The sequence below is a fragment of the Ruditapes philippinarum genome, unplaced genomic scaffold (assembly GCF_026571515.1).
Source record: "Ruditapes philippinarum isolate M1 unplaced genomic scaffold, ASM2657151v2 ctg4108_1_1_1_1, whole genome shotgun sequence".
In the NCBI taxonomy this organism is placed as follows: Eukaryota; Metazoa; Mollusca; class Bivalvia; order Venerida; family Veneridae; genus Ruditapes; species Ruditapes philippinarum.
Genome location: NW_026857366.1, coordinates 25,342 through 42,762, shown reverse-complemented (window position 1 = coordinate 42,762; position 17,421 = coordinate 25,342). Strand labels below are relative to the sequence as shown.

The 17,421-nt window shown below is 31.6% G+C and overlaps 2 protein-coding genes across 5 annotated transcripts in view; both read left to right on the top strand.

The window, feature by feature from the left end:
- LOC132749515 (heavy metal-binding protein HIP-like) overlaps nucleotides 1-17,421 on the top strand; it is a 124,630-nt gene that overhangs the window by 82,062 nt on the left and 25,147 nt on the right. The gene's annotated exons all lie outside the window — the stretch shown is intronic.
- The window catches only part of LOC132749514 (uncharacterized), a 42,911-nt gene that overhangs the window by 8,788 nt on the left and 16,702 nt on the right, over nucleotides 1-17,421 (top strand). For 2 of the 4 annotated variants that reach the window (XM_060739307.1, XM_060739308.1), the window contains one exon: nucleotides 13,900-17,074. The exons of 1 other annotated variant lie outside the window; for it this stretch is intronic. In XM_060739307.1, coding sequence (XP_060595290.1) covers nucleotides 13,954-17,074 — 3,121 coding nt within the window. In that variant the 5' untranslated portion in view covers nucleotides 13,900-13,953. Of the gene's footprint in view, nucleotides 1-13,899; nucleotides 17,075-17,421 lie in introns of those variants that run through there. One more of the 4 variants, XM_060739311.1, reaches the window with a different exon arrangement.

Here is a 17,421-nt window from a genome sequence, read left to right as displayed (position 1 = left end):
TCGGCGTCGGCGTAACCACTAATGTTAAAGTTTTTGTAATAGTTCAAATATTTTCAAAGTCCATTTGAAACTTTGCACACTTGTTCACCATCATGACCCCAACCTGTAGACAGGAGTAGGTAACTCTATCAAGCATTTTGACAGAATTATGCCCCTTTTTCGACTTAAAATTTACGTTAAAGTTTTTGTAATAGTTCAAATATTTTCAAAGTCCATTGACATATGGCTTTGAAACTTTGCACACTTGTTCAACAGCATGACCCCAACCTGTAAACAGGAGGAGGTAACTCTATCAAGCATTTTGACAGAATTATGCCCCTTTTTCGACTTAGAATTTACGTTAAAGTTTTTGTAATAGTTCAAATATTTTCAAAGTCCATTGACATATGGCTTTGAAACTTTGCACACTTGTTCAACATCATGACCCCAACCTGTAAACAGGAGGAGGTAACTCTATCAAGCATTTTGACAGAATTATGCCCCTTTTTCGACTTAGAATTTATGTTAAAGTTTTTGTTATAGTTCAAATATTTTCAAAGTCCATTGACATATGGCTTTGAAATTTTGCACACTTGTTCACCATCATGAGCCCAACCTGTAAACAGGAGGAGGTAACTGTATCAAGCATTTTTTTTACTATCAAGCACTAAGAATAGTCGAGAGTTGCTGTCCTACTGACAGCTTTTGTTTTATCTTCTTTTGAAAATTATTAATGTATCTCTCAGAAACCTTATGGATAAAAAAGTGTTTGATTTCAATTATATAATTATTGTAGTTATTTATTGGGTAAACAATACTAAATATAAAAAAATATGGTACCTGATATTTTCAAAGTGTAATAAAATCAAAAATAGACGGTAATGGTATTTAATATTTTACAAGATCAAGCAATCTACTTTTGTGAAAATTTAGGGAAACTTGAACATGCTCAATCAAACCGAGCCTGCAACATTTTCCATTTTGACGTGCTGGACTTTCTTTAGGGATTCTGTTTCCCCTATTTTAAGAAACCGGCACTCATTTTGGTAACTTTTAGGGATTTTTTTAATTAGGCCCTAAGCTGGAAAATGGTCAAACATCTGTTTATATGGGTGGGGTTGTGTAAATTTTATAAATTTAGAGTAGAAACAATCATTTTGCTTATGTGGATAGTAAGCTGAATGTTAATTTTTATTTCTTACCAAAAATTAATGGGAAATTTTTTTTCATAAGGGTGATATTATCGATTATTTAGAGTTTGCTCATTTCTGAAAAAAGAGCAAATCTAATAGCAGAGTTTAAGATCAGAAAAATATCCATTACTTATAAACCATACAGTTAATTTTGTTTAAATTTTGAATAGAGGTGTCTTTCAGGGCATATAACAGTCCTACGTTGTCCATTTTACAGTTCCTTTTAGTACCCACTAGGGGTAGTCTACCTAAATAATGCATGATAAAAGCTGAATTGATATTTTATCAGTTTGAGGGTTTAATAAGTTTGTACAAGTCTAAGCATAATTTCCAAAGAATAAGATTTAACCTATTACTTCATGAGCATTTTGTGAAAAATGGCTGTTTTCATTGAAAAGTCTCCCATTACAAGTTCAAATTGTTATCAAACTATAAAAACTGCTTCAATACTAATCAAACTTGGCACAAATATTGACTGGACCATTGCCTTTGCAACATCATGCTCAGGCTTACATTTTCCATTTTGGCCAGATATACGTCGTCTGTCCTTCCTTAAACTTTTGCTTTAAATGACATCTCCTCATAGACCACCAAGCCAATTTCTTCTAGGAGTGTTCCTTTGGTGGTCATCTTTGTAAATTATTCAAAGCATTTAATTCCATGTAGAGCTCTGGTTGCGGGAAAAACTTAAAAAATCTTCTTTTACAAGAGCTAAAATAGTTGGCATGTAACATCTTCTAGTGATAGTGTACCAATTTTACAAATAAAAGCCCTGGGTTCAAATTTGGCCTGCCCTTGGGGTCTTTTATTTTTCTTATATGTATGTAGTCAAATAAAATTTTAAAAAATCTTCTTTTAATAACACAAAGAGCCAGAGCTTAGATATTGAGCATGAAATATTTTCCAGTGAGTGTCTACCAAGTTCAGCCATAAGGTTCAAATTGGCCCCGCCCAAGGGGGCTATTGATTTTCGTTATATTTAGACATCTTTTGGAACTGTTGTTTTCTTCCCGTAAAAATAGCAACACGTAAGTTTTTACACATGCACTATTTCAGATAAAAATATGAACTTTGTGAAATCAGGTTAATATTTAGATTTTATTCTTGTTTTATGAATCAATATTCTTAGTATGATGGTAATATACTAATATACATAGTATGGTATATAATAATGTTGCTGTATTATTTGTTTTGTAATAATATCAAAAATTAGTTTTGTGTGAGTTTGTCTTGGATTTAAGCTATTCTTGTTTGTTTGGATCATTCTTTTCTGCTATTTTGGTTTTTAGCTCGACTATTCCCAGAATAATCAAGCTAATGCCGTCACTCATTTGTTGGCGTCGGCATCCCTGTGGTTAAGTTTTTGCGTGTAAGCAAGCAACTCCACAACTACTGAAGGGAATGAATTGAAGCTTCACACACTTGTTCTCTGTGATTATCTAACATGATTGGCACAAGTCCCATAATTCTTATTTGCTTTTTTGCGTATTTATGCCCCTTTTTTGACTTAGAAATTCTTGGTTAAGTTTTTGTGTGTAAGCTGGTATCTCCATAACTACTGAAGGGAATGGATTGAAACTTCAAACACTTGTTCTCTGTGATTATCTAACATAATTGTCATAAGTCCCATAACTCTGATTGGCATTTTTGTCAAATTATGCCCCTTTTTCGACTTATTGGTTAAGTTTTTGCTTGTAAGCTGGTATCTCCATAACTACTGAAGGATTTAGCCTTTTTTGGGGGTCAATTTTATGCATTCATAATAAAAAATCAGTGATTAACTCGATAAAACATCTAATAACAAGCCTTTGTACCTTTTCGGACAATTTTATGTATTCATAGAGGACAGCATTATTATACTAAATGAAACAGCCTCACTCTGCCTACAATATTTACAGAATTATGCCCCTTTTTAACTTAGAAATTTTGGTTAAAGTATTTTTTTAAGAATTATTACTTGAGATATTCAATTGAAATTTACAAAACTGTTTTATAGTAACAATGTACATCAGTTTGCAAAGTTGCAATAACTCTGCCTGCAATATTTGCAGAATTATTTGCCCTTTTGAAACTTAGCAATTTTGGTTAAATGTCTTAAGAACTAATTGAAACTTTACCAGAGCTGCATTACTGGTACTGGTACTGCAGTACGTACTGCAGCAATTCTGCAAGTACTGGTACTGATACTGAATTACTCTTACAAAATTTTGCTACTACTGGTACTGGTACTGCATTACTGTCTTAAAAAGTGGTACTGCTACTGCATTACCCAGTACTTTTGGTTTTGATAGAAATTAAAAATAGCATCAATTTTCCTCATAAAATAAAGCTGTAAATTACATTAACTATATTTTATTTTTGTGAAAAAGTAAGTTATCAAATCTAAAGATAATTTGCTGCAATATTCCTTCAAATGTTAACATAGTATTCATCATAAAAAGCACCAAAGACTTTAAGTAAATAAACAGACTCAATAACTCTTTACCCTAAAATATCCTTATTAAAATCTTTTATTACTTTGTATTTACAAGTAAAAGAGCAAAATAAACAGTAATTAATTTGTTCTATTCTAAATAATCCCATTTCAAGTGAAAAAAGTGACATTGTTAGCACCATAAAAAGTTGTCATTTACTTTGGTATAAATTGAACAGAGGTGTGAAAGGCAACAAAAGACTGTTGTGTTTTAAATGAAAGATGTTTGCATTGTATTTATACAGTTGACTGGTTACTAAACAATTAGATATGACATGAATATATGTTGTAAATATTGTTTGTAAAAAGTATGTTAAAACCATAAAGTTGTAAATATGTTATGTTAACTTTAAAGTAAATGATTTTATTTCTTTGCTGAATAATATTTGCAATTATTTGTTTGAGACTGTATTTATTCAAACTTTGATGAATATATGAAAGTAATGGTTGGTATTCAAATGAAAGAGAATAATTAATGTTTCAGTTTATACAATATGGAGAATAAGCTCTAATAAACATGAATTAGATATTGAGTAACAGCAATTTTTCACTAATAAAATGTCTAACAGTGAATATAATGAACATTGTTATAGTCTTAAAGTCTAGGGTATGAATTCAATAAATCATTTCTTTTCATATTGGCTAAATAAATAAATTTGCTAAGATTGTTAAGAACTGATTTATTGTTTGACTTAAGCATTTCTATGAATTTGTACATACTGGGTCTATGATAAAAATAACATTTAATTGATCAACTTCTTAATTCATGGTAAACACTGCATATAAGAATAAAATGATACTCGTCTTCAATCTCAGAGCATTGACACACTTGGCATAATCTTTCCTGTCTATCTATTCTATTCCTACCATGATCTACCTGTTTGAATTCTAAAATTATGCGAAGAAATTCTTAAACACGTAATACTACTTCTTAGATATTTAGATTTGATAGTATTTAAATAATTTTCAAAATTTAAATCTGTTTTTAGATGAATATAAAGAGTGTTTAAAACATTATTATTGTTTAAATCTGCTTGCCATTTTTGTTTAAAGCAATCCAAAAATTTGTGTTTAAAATGTACAAAAAATGCATTTATATTAATTTCATTTGGTTTCAAAAATACATCTGCAAAAACATAATTTTCTAATAATATTTAACATTGCAGAGATCTGCCAAGAATTTGGAAGTTCTGGTCTGAAAATGATGGGCCATTTTTACCAAAGTATGGGCCTTGTGAAAATAAGTAAACATTGACCTAAATAACTGTTAAAAAGTCTGTAGATAATTGAATTTCCCTGGTAATAAAACTTAAATTTATCATATTTTATGACAAGTGGTTCACTTATGATTCACTACTGTACTTAACCAATAATTAGAAATTATGCCTACATGGTAACTTTCTAACTAATTTTAATTGCAGGCAAAATATTTTTTAAATGGCTGCTCAAAAATTTGATATGCAAATTTATTCACGCAATTGCTGGTTCTTTCTTCTTATGTCTAATACTGAAAATTAACCATTGAATTGTTCCTACTCCCTTACTACTGTATATTGACGAATTTTATTGCCCCTTGTATGCCTCTGTGTAGGAGACACTTACCGATAGACCTTTTGATCATGAAAAAAGTCATGCACAATGTTTCCCTGATTCACTCTGTCAAATATTCTGATGACGAAATGGACATCTTTTTTTTACACTTCATCAACCAAAGTTTGCGTGAACTTGAGTGACCTTAGGGGTGATAAAGTTGTAAACCTATCAGATTATACTGTAACTTACAGCATTTCTTAAAACAGCAACACTTTTTTTTCAGTTACCTATAATCATTTTAAATATTAATAATATGTTGTTGTAAAATTTGTTTGTTTGTTTTATTGGATTAAATTTACGTAGTAGAAATAAGTGTCTGTGCCGGAAAGGGATTATGAGAAGAAATGCGGTAAGTAGATAACATGGACAAAAGCTATAGGGGAATGGATAAACTAAAGAATATGCATAATTACAGGGTAATGGGTAACATGTTGCTGTTGGTACCAGTTTTGACTGGATGACTAAATAAACCAGCAGACAGTTTTTTTTTTTTAAGTCTGGCACAGATTTTAGATGCGCCCATGGCCCTTTGCTGCCGATTTTCCTGCGCCATTCTCATTTTTTAGCGCCAATGGCGCAAAATCGCATCCTCGGCAGATCTCTGACATTGTATGTCCAATTTTTGATACCATTTAAACATTGTTTTAATGAGTTATTATATATCCTATTTAAAATAATATTATTTGTATTTGAAATTTTCAACCAATATCTTATCGTTTATATATGAAGGGTATCTTCCTTATTCTCCGTATACAGCACTATTGCTGGAACTTTTCTTAACGCCTAAAATGTATTTGCAAAATTTGAGATGTACACTTTCAATATCTTTTGACTTAGAAAATCCCCATACAGGACATGCATAATTCAGGATAGAGCCAACAAAAGAATAGAAATATCTGGTGATAATTCTACCTTATTAATATTACTTTGTAGAACGTTACATACTTTTAAGGCTTTTCCAATAATATATTGATTAAATGTAAAACAAATGAACCCGTATAATTTAAAACTATTCCTAAATAGTTGAAATCATTAACTATGTCTAATTGTTCATTATTATAAAAAAAAATTTCATTCTGTCTCAAAAGGCCCCTTTTTCTAAATATAACGACTTTTGTTTTTGAAGTATTAACTTGTAAACCCCAGTATGTACAATATTCATATTATAAGTTTCGACTGGATTGTAAATCTTCTATAGAATTTCCTACTAACACCATATCATCAGCAAAAAGTAATATAATGATAAAAAGTTCAAAATTGGCCAAACCACAATTTATTCTGTTTTGTAAAGATAGTTCTAAGTCTAAATGTGTTGCATTTATGACATGATTTAACAACAGTATACATAGCCTGGAACATTTTTAAAATTTTTCCATAAACAATTTGAACCATAAAGCGTTTCTATAAACAGAGTCAAATGCTTTCGTGAGATCTATAAAAGCGCATGGCAGTCGCATTTTTTGAGTTAAAACATGATCTATCAAGTTATGTAAAACAAATACCGCGTTGACTGTACTACTACCCCTACAGTACGAAAGCCAATCTGTGCATCTGATAAAAATTGTTATCATCAAACCATTTTTCAACTTTTCTAGTAAGAACAGAAGTAAAAAGTTTTCCAAAATTACTAATGAAAGTTATTCCAAGATAATTATTCGGGATATTTTTTGAACCTTTTTATGTAATGGCACTATAAAACCTTGAGACCAAGTTTCGGGAAAGTAACCAGAATTAAAAATCTTATTGAATAAATCTGTAATATACCCAACTAGTATATCTGCGGTAGAGATAAAATATTCGTTTAACAAATTATCGCTTGGGCAAGATGATTTGTTACTTTTAAGACAATTAATTGCTGACAGTACCTCATTACAAGTAATAGGAGTCATTCTTTATTACATGCTTTTTGGTGGATTATAGAAATATATCAGTGATTTATAAACTGGTAATTTCACTGTTTGAAACAGTGAAATTATCAATTTGATAATTTCACTGTTTTGAATTTAAGCCCGTTACGTTGTCTCAGTGAAATACCAGCGTGCACAGTACTGGAAACCAGCTGAATGACGTGACGTAGTAAATGACGTCACGTTGTATTAGAATTTGGCGCGCTTTTCATTTAGTACTAGGATAAAATGTCTTTTTAAACGTTTCATAGCATGAAATAAAAAGAAAATTTGTTAAGTTTAGTGTAAGATTGAAATATATTTCACCTTGTGAACACCAAAAGTTCATATTTCACTCGTGGCTGCGCCACTCGTGAAATATACCTTTTGGTGCTCACTCGGTGAAATATATTCCGATCTTACACTAAACTAGAGCTGTCATTGATTCAGTGCAAAGCATATCAACGATATATCGATATCAAGTAACTAAAATCAACGATACACCGATATATCAATAATATCCTATACTCACTTGTCTGTCATTCACTTTCATACCTGTTTCAATGATTTCAGTCAAAAACATGTTCTGTACAGTGTCTTGTCCACTGCATGATTTTTTCCAGACAATATTTTTTATCACCATTGCTATGAAATAATTCCACTATATAACAAAAGCATAACATTAGATATAAATAATTGTTTCTGCATATATTTTGGGTGAATTGTATAATTTCTAGACATTTAATTTATAAGTCAAAAGTATCGATTTTTTTAAATGTGTATCGATTATTGATCGACAAAAAAATATCAACGATACATCGATATTGTCGATATCGATGACAGCTCTACACTAAACTTAACAAATATCCTCTATGTCATTCCGTCATCATCAGTTTCTGTTCATTATCTTAGTAATAGTTTCACACATTCAACTCAAATTTAACATATGGATATATCATGAGAAAATACAGGTCAAGTTGAATTTGGTCATGGTCCCATGATTTTTGACCCTTGATAAAATTTTCAGTTTCCGTTCATAATCTTCCCAATAGTATTACACATTCAACTTAAATTTTACATAAGCATAGTCAAAGGAATGCGCAGGTTTAGTTTGAATTTGGTCATGGTCCCATGATTTTTCACAGAGTTATGCCCCTTTTACTTTTGAACTTAAAATAAAAATAATAGTTTGTGCACTTAAATATTATAACATCTGAAATTTTGGCTGCATGCGGGGGGCATCCATGGCGTGATGACACATCTCTAGTTCTAAATATTTTTCTCACAGTGGCTCATATCCGCACAACTCGCCCTACCATGGCAGAATGACAGATTTGAAAAAAGATAACAAATAGACACATTTTAAAGTTTTATTATTTATTGAGTTTAATGGCTAACAGCATAACTTGAATTTCACTAACAGATTGATAATGTTCCAAAAATTTTGAATTTTTTTTTCATAAATTTACTCATTATCCTAGGTTACAAACTTTAAGATTTACACAACCCCTAAAGAAACATGCCAGGTGATTTGACCAAATCATATATCCTTCTTACAAATTTAAAGGTGGTTAGACACTTATAAGCAGTATTTTCTGAATTTTTTTAGTTTTCATACTGATATGCTTTAATGAAGCAAATTTTAATGATTTGACATGATATATGCACACAATATAACTTTGACAGGGATTGGAATTCTTAATTTTCACTTGCCTACATGTATTCAAAGTCAAACTTTAACAGCCATGCAAAAAAGTTATTATCAAAGCTGCACGTTTCCAGATGAGCAAAAATATTTCGATAAAAACAAACCTGAGAAAAAATATACTAAGATTTTAGAAATGGTATAAATATTCATAATTCTAGTATCTAGTGCTCTTGTTTATTCTTGTATTTAAAGTCATTATTCAAGTGTGTGCACATTTATTTTTAGTTTATAATGACTAGTTCACTGCATATCTTCTTTATCACAGCAATTTTCATCAGCATACATGAAAAATCCTGATATCACATCTTTTTATAGGAGGTGTTTGTTAAGCTTAGATTAAAAAAGTGGCCTTAATACAAAATTTCAGGTGCTTCTTTAACCAAAATATATGTAAGCAACTAAGCTTTGAATTGTTCATTAATTGCAATCTAGGTAGACTGTCTAGTTGATGTCAAACAAGCTTTAGTCACTTACTTATGTAGGTAAATTATTATGAGTTTTGTTGTGAAATTTATTCAGAATCATATGCACCAACGAGAAACATGCCACAATCTTCACAGTAGTAATCTATTCCAATATCTTCTTTAGTAACACATTTTGGTAGATTTTCAACACACTTTAAGTGATACCTCAGCCGACACCCCCTGCAGAATAACCAAACTTCCCCATTTGAGTCTATCAAGAAGACTTTGTCACCAGGCAGTAAATCATATTCTAGCTTTAAACTGTTGATTGGTCTATGATGGCATTTTGCACAAATCCAATCATCATCTGGTTCAGTGTCTGATGATCCTGACATACCTAAAAGTTAAAAATCACTTTTTACACACAAGAATTATATTCTTATGGGATCAATTATTAGTTTCAAATTATTCTAGAAAAAAGTGTGACTGACAAATGCAGCAACTATATGCTTGCACCTCTTGAAAAAAATAATAATTTAGACATATTTTTATTAACATTAATTTTGTGGAAGTTTTGCATGATAGCAATATTACTAAAATGTTATTTAACATCTTTTGAATCATAATCATTGACCTCACAATCATGTTAAGTTTCATAATTATATACCTTGTATTGATAATATTATTTACAACTAAAATAAAATATAAAATAAGTTGATGAATGATAAAGCAAATTTATATAATAACCTTTGAGTGATCCTGTTTTCTCTCAGGCATGATATAAAATTGTACTATGAAAAATACTTAACTTACCTGATTCTGAAATTACAAATTCTTCAAGAATTCTGTCTGAAGAAAGTCAGTTCTCTGAATGATGCATTTTACTATTCATGTCTAATGTCATTAGCTTTACCATGGGATTAATGAATGGTCATTTTCTGTTAATGAAGATGAACCAGAGAGTAACACATGTATCATTCCTTTACCTGCTACTTCTTTTTGGGTTGTCTAGGGAAATTTTTGCATGATTGGCACATGTCATTAATGTTGGGTTGAGGCTTGGTTCTTATCATTGATCTGCTAACAGCTATGAAATCTAAATTTAATGGCCATTTACACGCCCAGCATGAGTTACAGGGGTCAGCAATAAATTTGTTTTCTGAATATAGTGTTTGTGTTACTACATGTACATGTAGAAACTTTACATCTTCAATACCTTTATATAATTATATGCTTCTAGAAAAAGTAAAAAATGTATGTGTTTGTGCAGATATTGACAGTTATGTAATCAGATTCATATTGACTTATGTTTATGTATATTGTTGTAGCTGTTGCCAAACACCACCTTAGATAAACTCAGAATGTCAGTAAGCAACCATGTCCAGCATTATTGCCTTAGCACGTGCCTGGTAATGACCCATCATTGAAATGAGATTAACATTATGACAAAATGGCCATTAATGTGGGGGGGGGGGGGAATTCACAATACTACTGGGAGCTTATTCAAAGCCAAGTTGGCACTCAAATATTCTGAAGCCGCTGAATGAAAGACTGATGAAGTTTGCAAAAACCACTATGAGTCCCATATGCAGAAATATTGGGAGAAAAAAAACATTGTCAAGAAAATAAAGAAAAAAATTCAAAACTAAATTTTGAATAAGCTGATAATATTTATTCATTTTTAAGTAGATCAATTCAAATTAATGCAGTTTCTACAGATATACATGACTTAAATTAAAGACTTATTTTTAATAGGAATATTTTTTTTCTTCACCTTTTGTATAAATTTAAACAAACATCCCTCTACCCATTGTAACTTTCTTTATCATAATGGTCTATGCCATTTACAACGTATACCATGACATTCCGGTCTATTGCACCAGTGCCATGAATATCTTTTTCATCCTGTTTGATGTTTATTAGAATCTGCCATATTTCTGATACAAAATTAGAAACTGTTGCCTTTTTAGTCCCCTACCGGTTTAACCGGAGTGGACTTTAGGTCTATCCTCCGTCTGTCTGTCCGTCTATCTGTCTGTCTGTCAGTCCATCAGTCCACAAAACTGGATCCCGCGATAACGCAAAAAGTACTGAAAATCTTTTTATGAAACTTGACATATGTATAAATGGCAGTATGGAGATTATGCACAGCTTTTTCTTTTCCTCCTATGTTGTCTGAATGCTATGGCAAAAAATAGACTGAATTTCAAGATTCTTTTATTTTAGTTTTTTATGCTTTTTCACTATAACTTCTTTATTTCTAAAGATATTTATTTCAAACTTTAAATATAAGTTTTTTGTCATCAAATTTAACACATATACTGGATCCAGTGATAACGCAAAATGTACTGAAAATATTTTTATGAAACTTGAAATATGGGTAGATGGCAGTCTGGAGATTATTCACATCTTTTTTCTTTTCTCCCTATGTTGTCTGAATGCTATGGCAAAAAATAGACTGAATTTCAAGATTCTTTTATTTTAGTTTTTTATGCTTTTTCACTATAACTTCTTTATTTCTAAAGATATTTATTTCAAACTTTAAATATAAGTTTTTTGTCATCAATCACATCATATATGACAAGGTTGACAACTATAACTTAAAAATTATCAGAATAACCTCCCTTGAACGAAAAAAATGTTTTTTTTTTTTAATAACTTCTTTTTGTGTCGCCTTGAAAAAGGCGACATATAGGGGTTACTTAAATGTCGGCGTCCCCTAAAGCTTGTCCAGAGCATAAGTCAGTCATTATCAGTTGGATTGACTTCAAACTTGGTATGCATGCTTCTTATAATGACCTGAAGTGCAGTGCACAAGAACGGGTACTCTGCACTTCTTATTTTTTGAGTTATTGCCCTTTGTTAATTTTCGTACTTTATTTTTGTCCGGGCCATTTCTCCTTAAGTATGAAATCTATGGACTTGAAACTTCATAGGATAATAGATCTCATTAAGAAGAAGAGCAGTGTACAAGAACCAGTACTTTACACTTCTTATTTCTTGAGTTATTGCCCTTTATTAATGTTCATCCTTTTTTTGTCCGGGCCATTTCTCATACATTATAAAAGCTATGGACTTGAAACTTAATAGGATGATATATCATATTTAGAAGAAGTGCAGTGAACAAGAACTGGTACTCTGCATTTCTTATTTTTTGAGTTATTGCCCTTTGTTGATTTTCAAATTTCATTTTTGTCGTGGCCATTTCTCCTTAACTATATTGTTCACAAGGCGACACATCCGACTCGCGGAGTTCTAGTTTTCTTGATGAATCTACTTCAAACTTCATATATATAAGATATTATTATCACTCAACATTTGTGACAAACTTCAATACTGTAGAAAGACTATTTCCAGAGTTATGTCCCCCTTGAACTTAGATTTTTTTCAAGAAATTGTTTTTTTTTACTCCATCTTCTTGACATTCCTTATAGGATTTACTTCAAACTCCCACATCATAATAATATGACAAGGTTTATAAATCTAGAATCCATGTTTCCAGAATTATCTCATCCTTAAACTTTGAATTTTTCTTATTCATTCTTAAACTTTCTTATTTCTTAATGAATTTACTTCAAATTCAAAATAAACATTCATTATCAAAACCTAACATAATATATATTTATTTATTTTTTGATTTTCATCTTTATTACTATACATTTTAATGGTATATTTGTAAAATTGTCATTTTTTTTACTTTTCTTTTTGTGACTTATAATCTTTAAACTTAAAATAATTGTTCTTTGTTACATGTATGACAATGTTCATAAATCTAGCATCTTTATTTCAAGAGTTATCTCCTCTTTAAGAATTTTGCTTTAAAAAATGTTATATTTTGGTAAAAGGGATGTCTCCATCAGTCTGTTTGTCTGTGTGTTCATAAAAACTGTTTCCTGAGATCACTTTTAAAGATTTTTTCCAACAAATACGTTCACTTAAAATAGAGAAAAGTTGAAACATTAGTTTACTAGGCAGGGAAACTTAACACATTACTATGATACAGACAAACTTAGAACTCAAAAGATTAAAGTTCATTAATGTCATGACATTCATTCATTCATTCATTCATTCATTCATTCGTTCATTCATTCAATGCTATGATTGAATGGCCAATGGCCCATCAGAATGTTGTTTGGGTTCTAACCAGTAGGGGACTTATGGATTGCTTGCAATACTGTGATAATTGCTTGTTGTATTCATGAATAACTTTCCGGCTAAAAAACAAACATTGGGGATATTGATAAGTCTGCACAGATCCATGGGATAAAAGGTTATTTGGGTTTCATGTGTAATCCTTTTATGGGGTGCTGTTATAAATAGGATCAAAATTTCAAATAGCACCTTCTTGTGAAATACTTGATTGATTCTCATCAAACTTTGTCTGGTACATCATTACAAAGTCCTTGCTGTTACTTGTTTTTAAGAGTCACTTGGCGCATTTAGGCAATTTTTGATTTGTGAAGGGACAACAAGAGCTGTCAATAGATAAAATGTATAATGAATCAATTGAGGGATATTGACATCGGATTTGATCTGTAGCTTTACTGACAGAGCCAGAAGCAAGGTCAGGAGCATATTCTTGAGAAATTCAAGTCTATTTTAGTCTCATCTTCAGAAAGAAGAATTGCAATTAATAACTTAATCTTTCATAATTTTTTTCCAGTCATTCAAGGACCAAGATATTTTTGAACAGTTCAGCAAAAATTTAAACGGTGTAATGGAGGACAGTGATCTGCTGCAAAATCATATTGAGAAACTGCGGGTTTGTTGTCGCATTTGTGGAAATAAAGTTGGAGAGAGACCATACAATAAGAACATTTTTAAAGAAGAGCTACAATGTTTATACAAAATTGATATTGAAACAGATAGGACAGATATTCATCCAGTTTTTATTTGTAGAGAAGATGCTCGCGAATTATATCGAGTTCGTGAAAGCAAAAATATATCTTTTAAGAGACGTAGAAGTGTTGCAACAGATTTTTATCCACATTCTTCTTCCTGTGACATATGCAAACCTAGAAATTCTGGACGACCTAGGAAAAAGACAGTGTCAAAAGATCTACCAACAGATTCTCTAAGGCATTCTCAATTTCAAAATTTGGAAAACCCAGACCTAACAGCCAGTACATCAACAGCCTCTGACCCGCCAAAGGGGTTTTCATTTGCAGTTCTCCATCAGGTCAGGGATTTACTTAAAAGTCTTAATGTGGATGACAAGAAAATATTTTTTCAGGAATTTGTGCAAGACCTGTCTACTGATGATACTAGTCTGTTGTCTTATTTTCTTGGAAGATCTGTCAGCAAAAGTGCTAAAGATGATTGTGAGTCATATAGTTTGCTATACAAGGATTTACAAGCTGTAGCCAATATTGATATACATAGATGGTTGATAAACAGAAATCCCAACATTATTTTATATCTCATGGGACTTGGAAACTTCTCAGCAGATATTCTTGAAATAAAAGATGACAGGACAAAACTTTTAACCATAGCGAGGGCTGTTGAACATCTATATATGATTCCTTGTCCATCAACAATATCGCCTATATCATTTTTATTGAATGTTTGTAATTATGCAATAACAGGTAGTAAAACCACTGTTGATATGTATGGAAGTTCTAGTCCTGGTGGTCACTACAAAGCTGTTACACAGTGGCTGAAAGAACAAGGTACAGTTCCAGCTGTTTGCCCAGAAGGAGATTTATTAAATGTATTTGACAATGAACAGATAATTGGCAAATCATATACAATTAAACCATCAAATAAACAAAAAATTTCCGTCATTACAAATAAGGGTGTCGTGTCACTTCAGTCATCAGAATCAGTTTCAATGATACAAAACAATCCTAACTTAAAACCAAACTTAGTTCTGGCAGAAGATAATACATATACACTTACAAATGAATCAAAAAAAGATCTAAATGAGGCTGTCAAAGAGATGATAGAACAGAGTTCTGAAAGATGCAAACAGATGGAAAAGCTTCACTTTGAACAATTACATGTCTCAGTACATGAAGCCATCAGTATTGTTTTAAATGAACAGAGACTGGTTGATGGCCAAGTGCATGATCAAATAGATGAAAAAATGGCTGCAGATTCAATTGATCAAACCTCTATTAAATGTGTAGATTGCGGAACTGAGAATTCAAAACGAAAACTTGTTTGTTCTGGATGCAACAATAGAGGTGGAATAAAGAAGGCAAAAGAACAAATGAAAATGGGGCTAGAACAACCAACAAAACCAGAACCAACCTTTGCTAGAATCACCTTTGAAGACAAAGATGGATGTACTGAAATTAAAGAATCATCAGTTAGATATGGTCATATAACGTCTAATCACAAGGGCAAGCATGAAATCATACTAACGGATCCTGTGTTTTGTAACCCTAATAGCTTTGAGACTGTTGCAAGTGTTTTACGCAAAATAGGAATGGAAAATGGAATAAAATTATATGGAGGGAACAAAAGGCATTGGACTTTTGTATGTTGTGATGGCCTGCCATACATGATATGCAAGAAGTTAAAGGAAGAAGCAGTTATTTGTCTCCAGTGTAATCAGAAATTTCTTAGAAGGACTGACTTTGTAAACCATGGTAAAACAGACCACCCTGACTTGGAGGAGTGTCCTTTTTTGTTTGAATTTGATTGGTTTTTTTTAAGAATTGGAGCTGGACATTATGAAATGAACCTAATCAAATCTTTCATTGAGCTGAACTGGGTACCATTTTTTGAGACATTAGCAGAGCGAATGGGTTTTGTATCTAATGCAGCAAAATTGTATGCTAAATCTTGTAAAGATCACCATAAAAGCTGGACACTTTTGCAGATATTCCATCAGGGTTCACTCAGGGAACTTGTACTACCATATGTTCGACAATGCTTATTGAATGGTGAGAAGCCCTTTGCAAAAGGTTTCTTCAAATTCTCCAATGAACATTATACAACACATAATCCTAATATGAAGTATCTAATGGACCAAGTTTGCAGGTTTTCTCAGGGTATCATAAATTTTAGGATGGCTGTAAGAAGAAATAACTCCAGTCTTCTTAAAAGTGCAAAGTTTATGACAAAAGAGTTGTTTCATGGAAGGTCACATCCAAAGTACCAGAGCATAGAAATTTATGATACTCTGCAGGATATTCTCATGCCAAAAGAAGTGCAGACATTAAATGACCTGTATTCATCAATAACTACAAGTGGAAATACATCAACAGGTCAGGATTTTGATTTTGTACTGGAGGAAAAAAACAAACAGTTGAAATCCTGGATACCAAAAGGGATGCCTACAGATGAAATATGGCAGACAGTTTGCAGGAACAATTCAATTTTGGAAAAGATTAAAAAAAACACACTCTCCTTGTTTGGCATAGGATTAGAAAGCAATGCATTCAGACATATTGATATTGAGAAAGCAGTTCAAATATTGCAGTCTGTTTTCAGAAGAACTGGCTACCTTATGAAGACTGGAGATCATACATCATTGCATGGGCTTGCCTTAGATGAAAAGTTAATTGACTTCTATGCTGAAAGCACAAAGAAAAGGATTTACAATGTACAACGGGAAATTTTGAAAGAGGAGAGAGACGATAGTTACTTCCTCCGGCAGCCAGTTCCAGTGACTCCAGATGAAAGAAGAGACTACCTAAGTATAGAGAGAATGACAATTGATGAACTTTCAAGACAAATTCAACAAATTCTTGGAACAATACCTGACACATTTCAATTTCAATACCACAATCAACTATTTTATACTGAAAAGAAAGGCTGGAAGAAAGAAAACTATGTTTCCTTCCTACAGGAATTAGCTGATGCAATATCCAAGCAAAGCTCAGATATTGGTATGAACCATACATGTATATATTTACTTCCCCAAAAGCATCAAATCTCTATCAGATAGTTTCAATTTTCTTCAGTCAAGCTGGTCTTTAGTGTCCTTATACTTGTGTATACACTTAAAGCTTGTTAAATGGTCCTTTTATGCTAGATGAGGACAACATATAATTTCCCATGAATTGCAAGATGTTTTTTTTTAGAATATCAATTTTTATTTGTACTTTTATATATAGCAAAAGTAAAGAGAGGCTTTAGTCAACCAGTGAATTTACCTTTTTAAAATTTTAACAATTAATCAACTTGTAACAAGGGGTGTATATATATGGAGATCAATTTATAATTAACAGTTAAT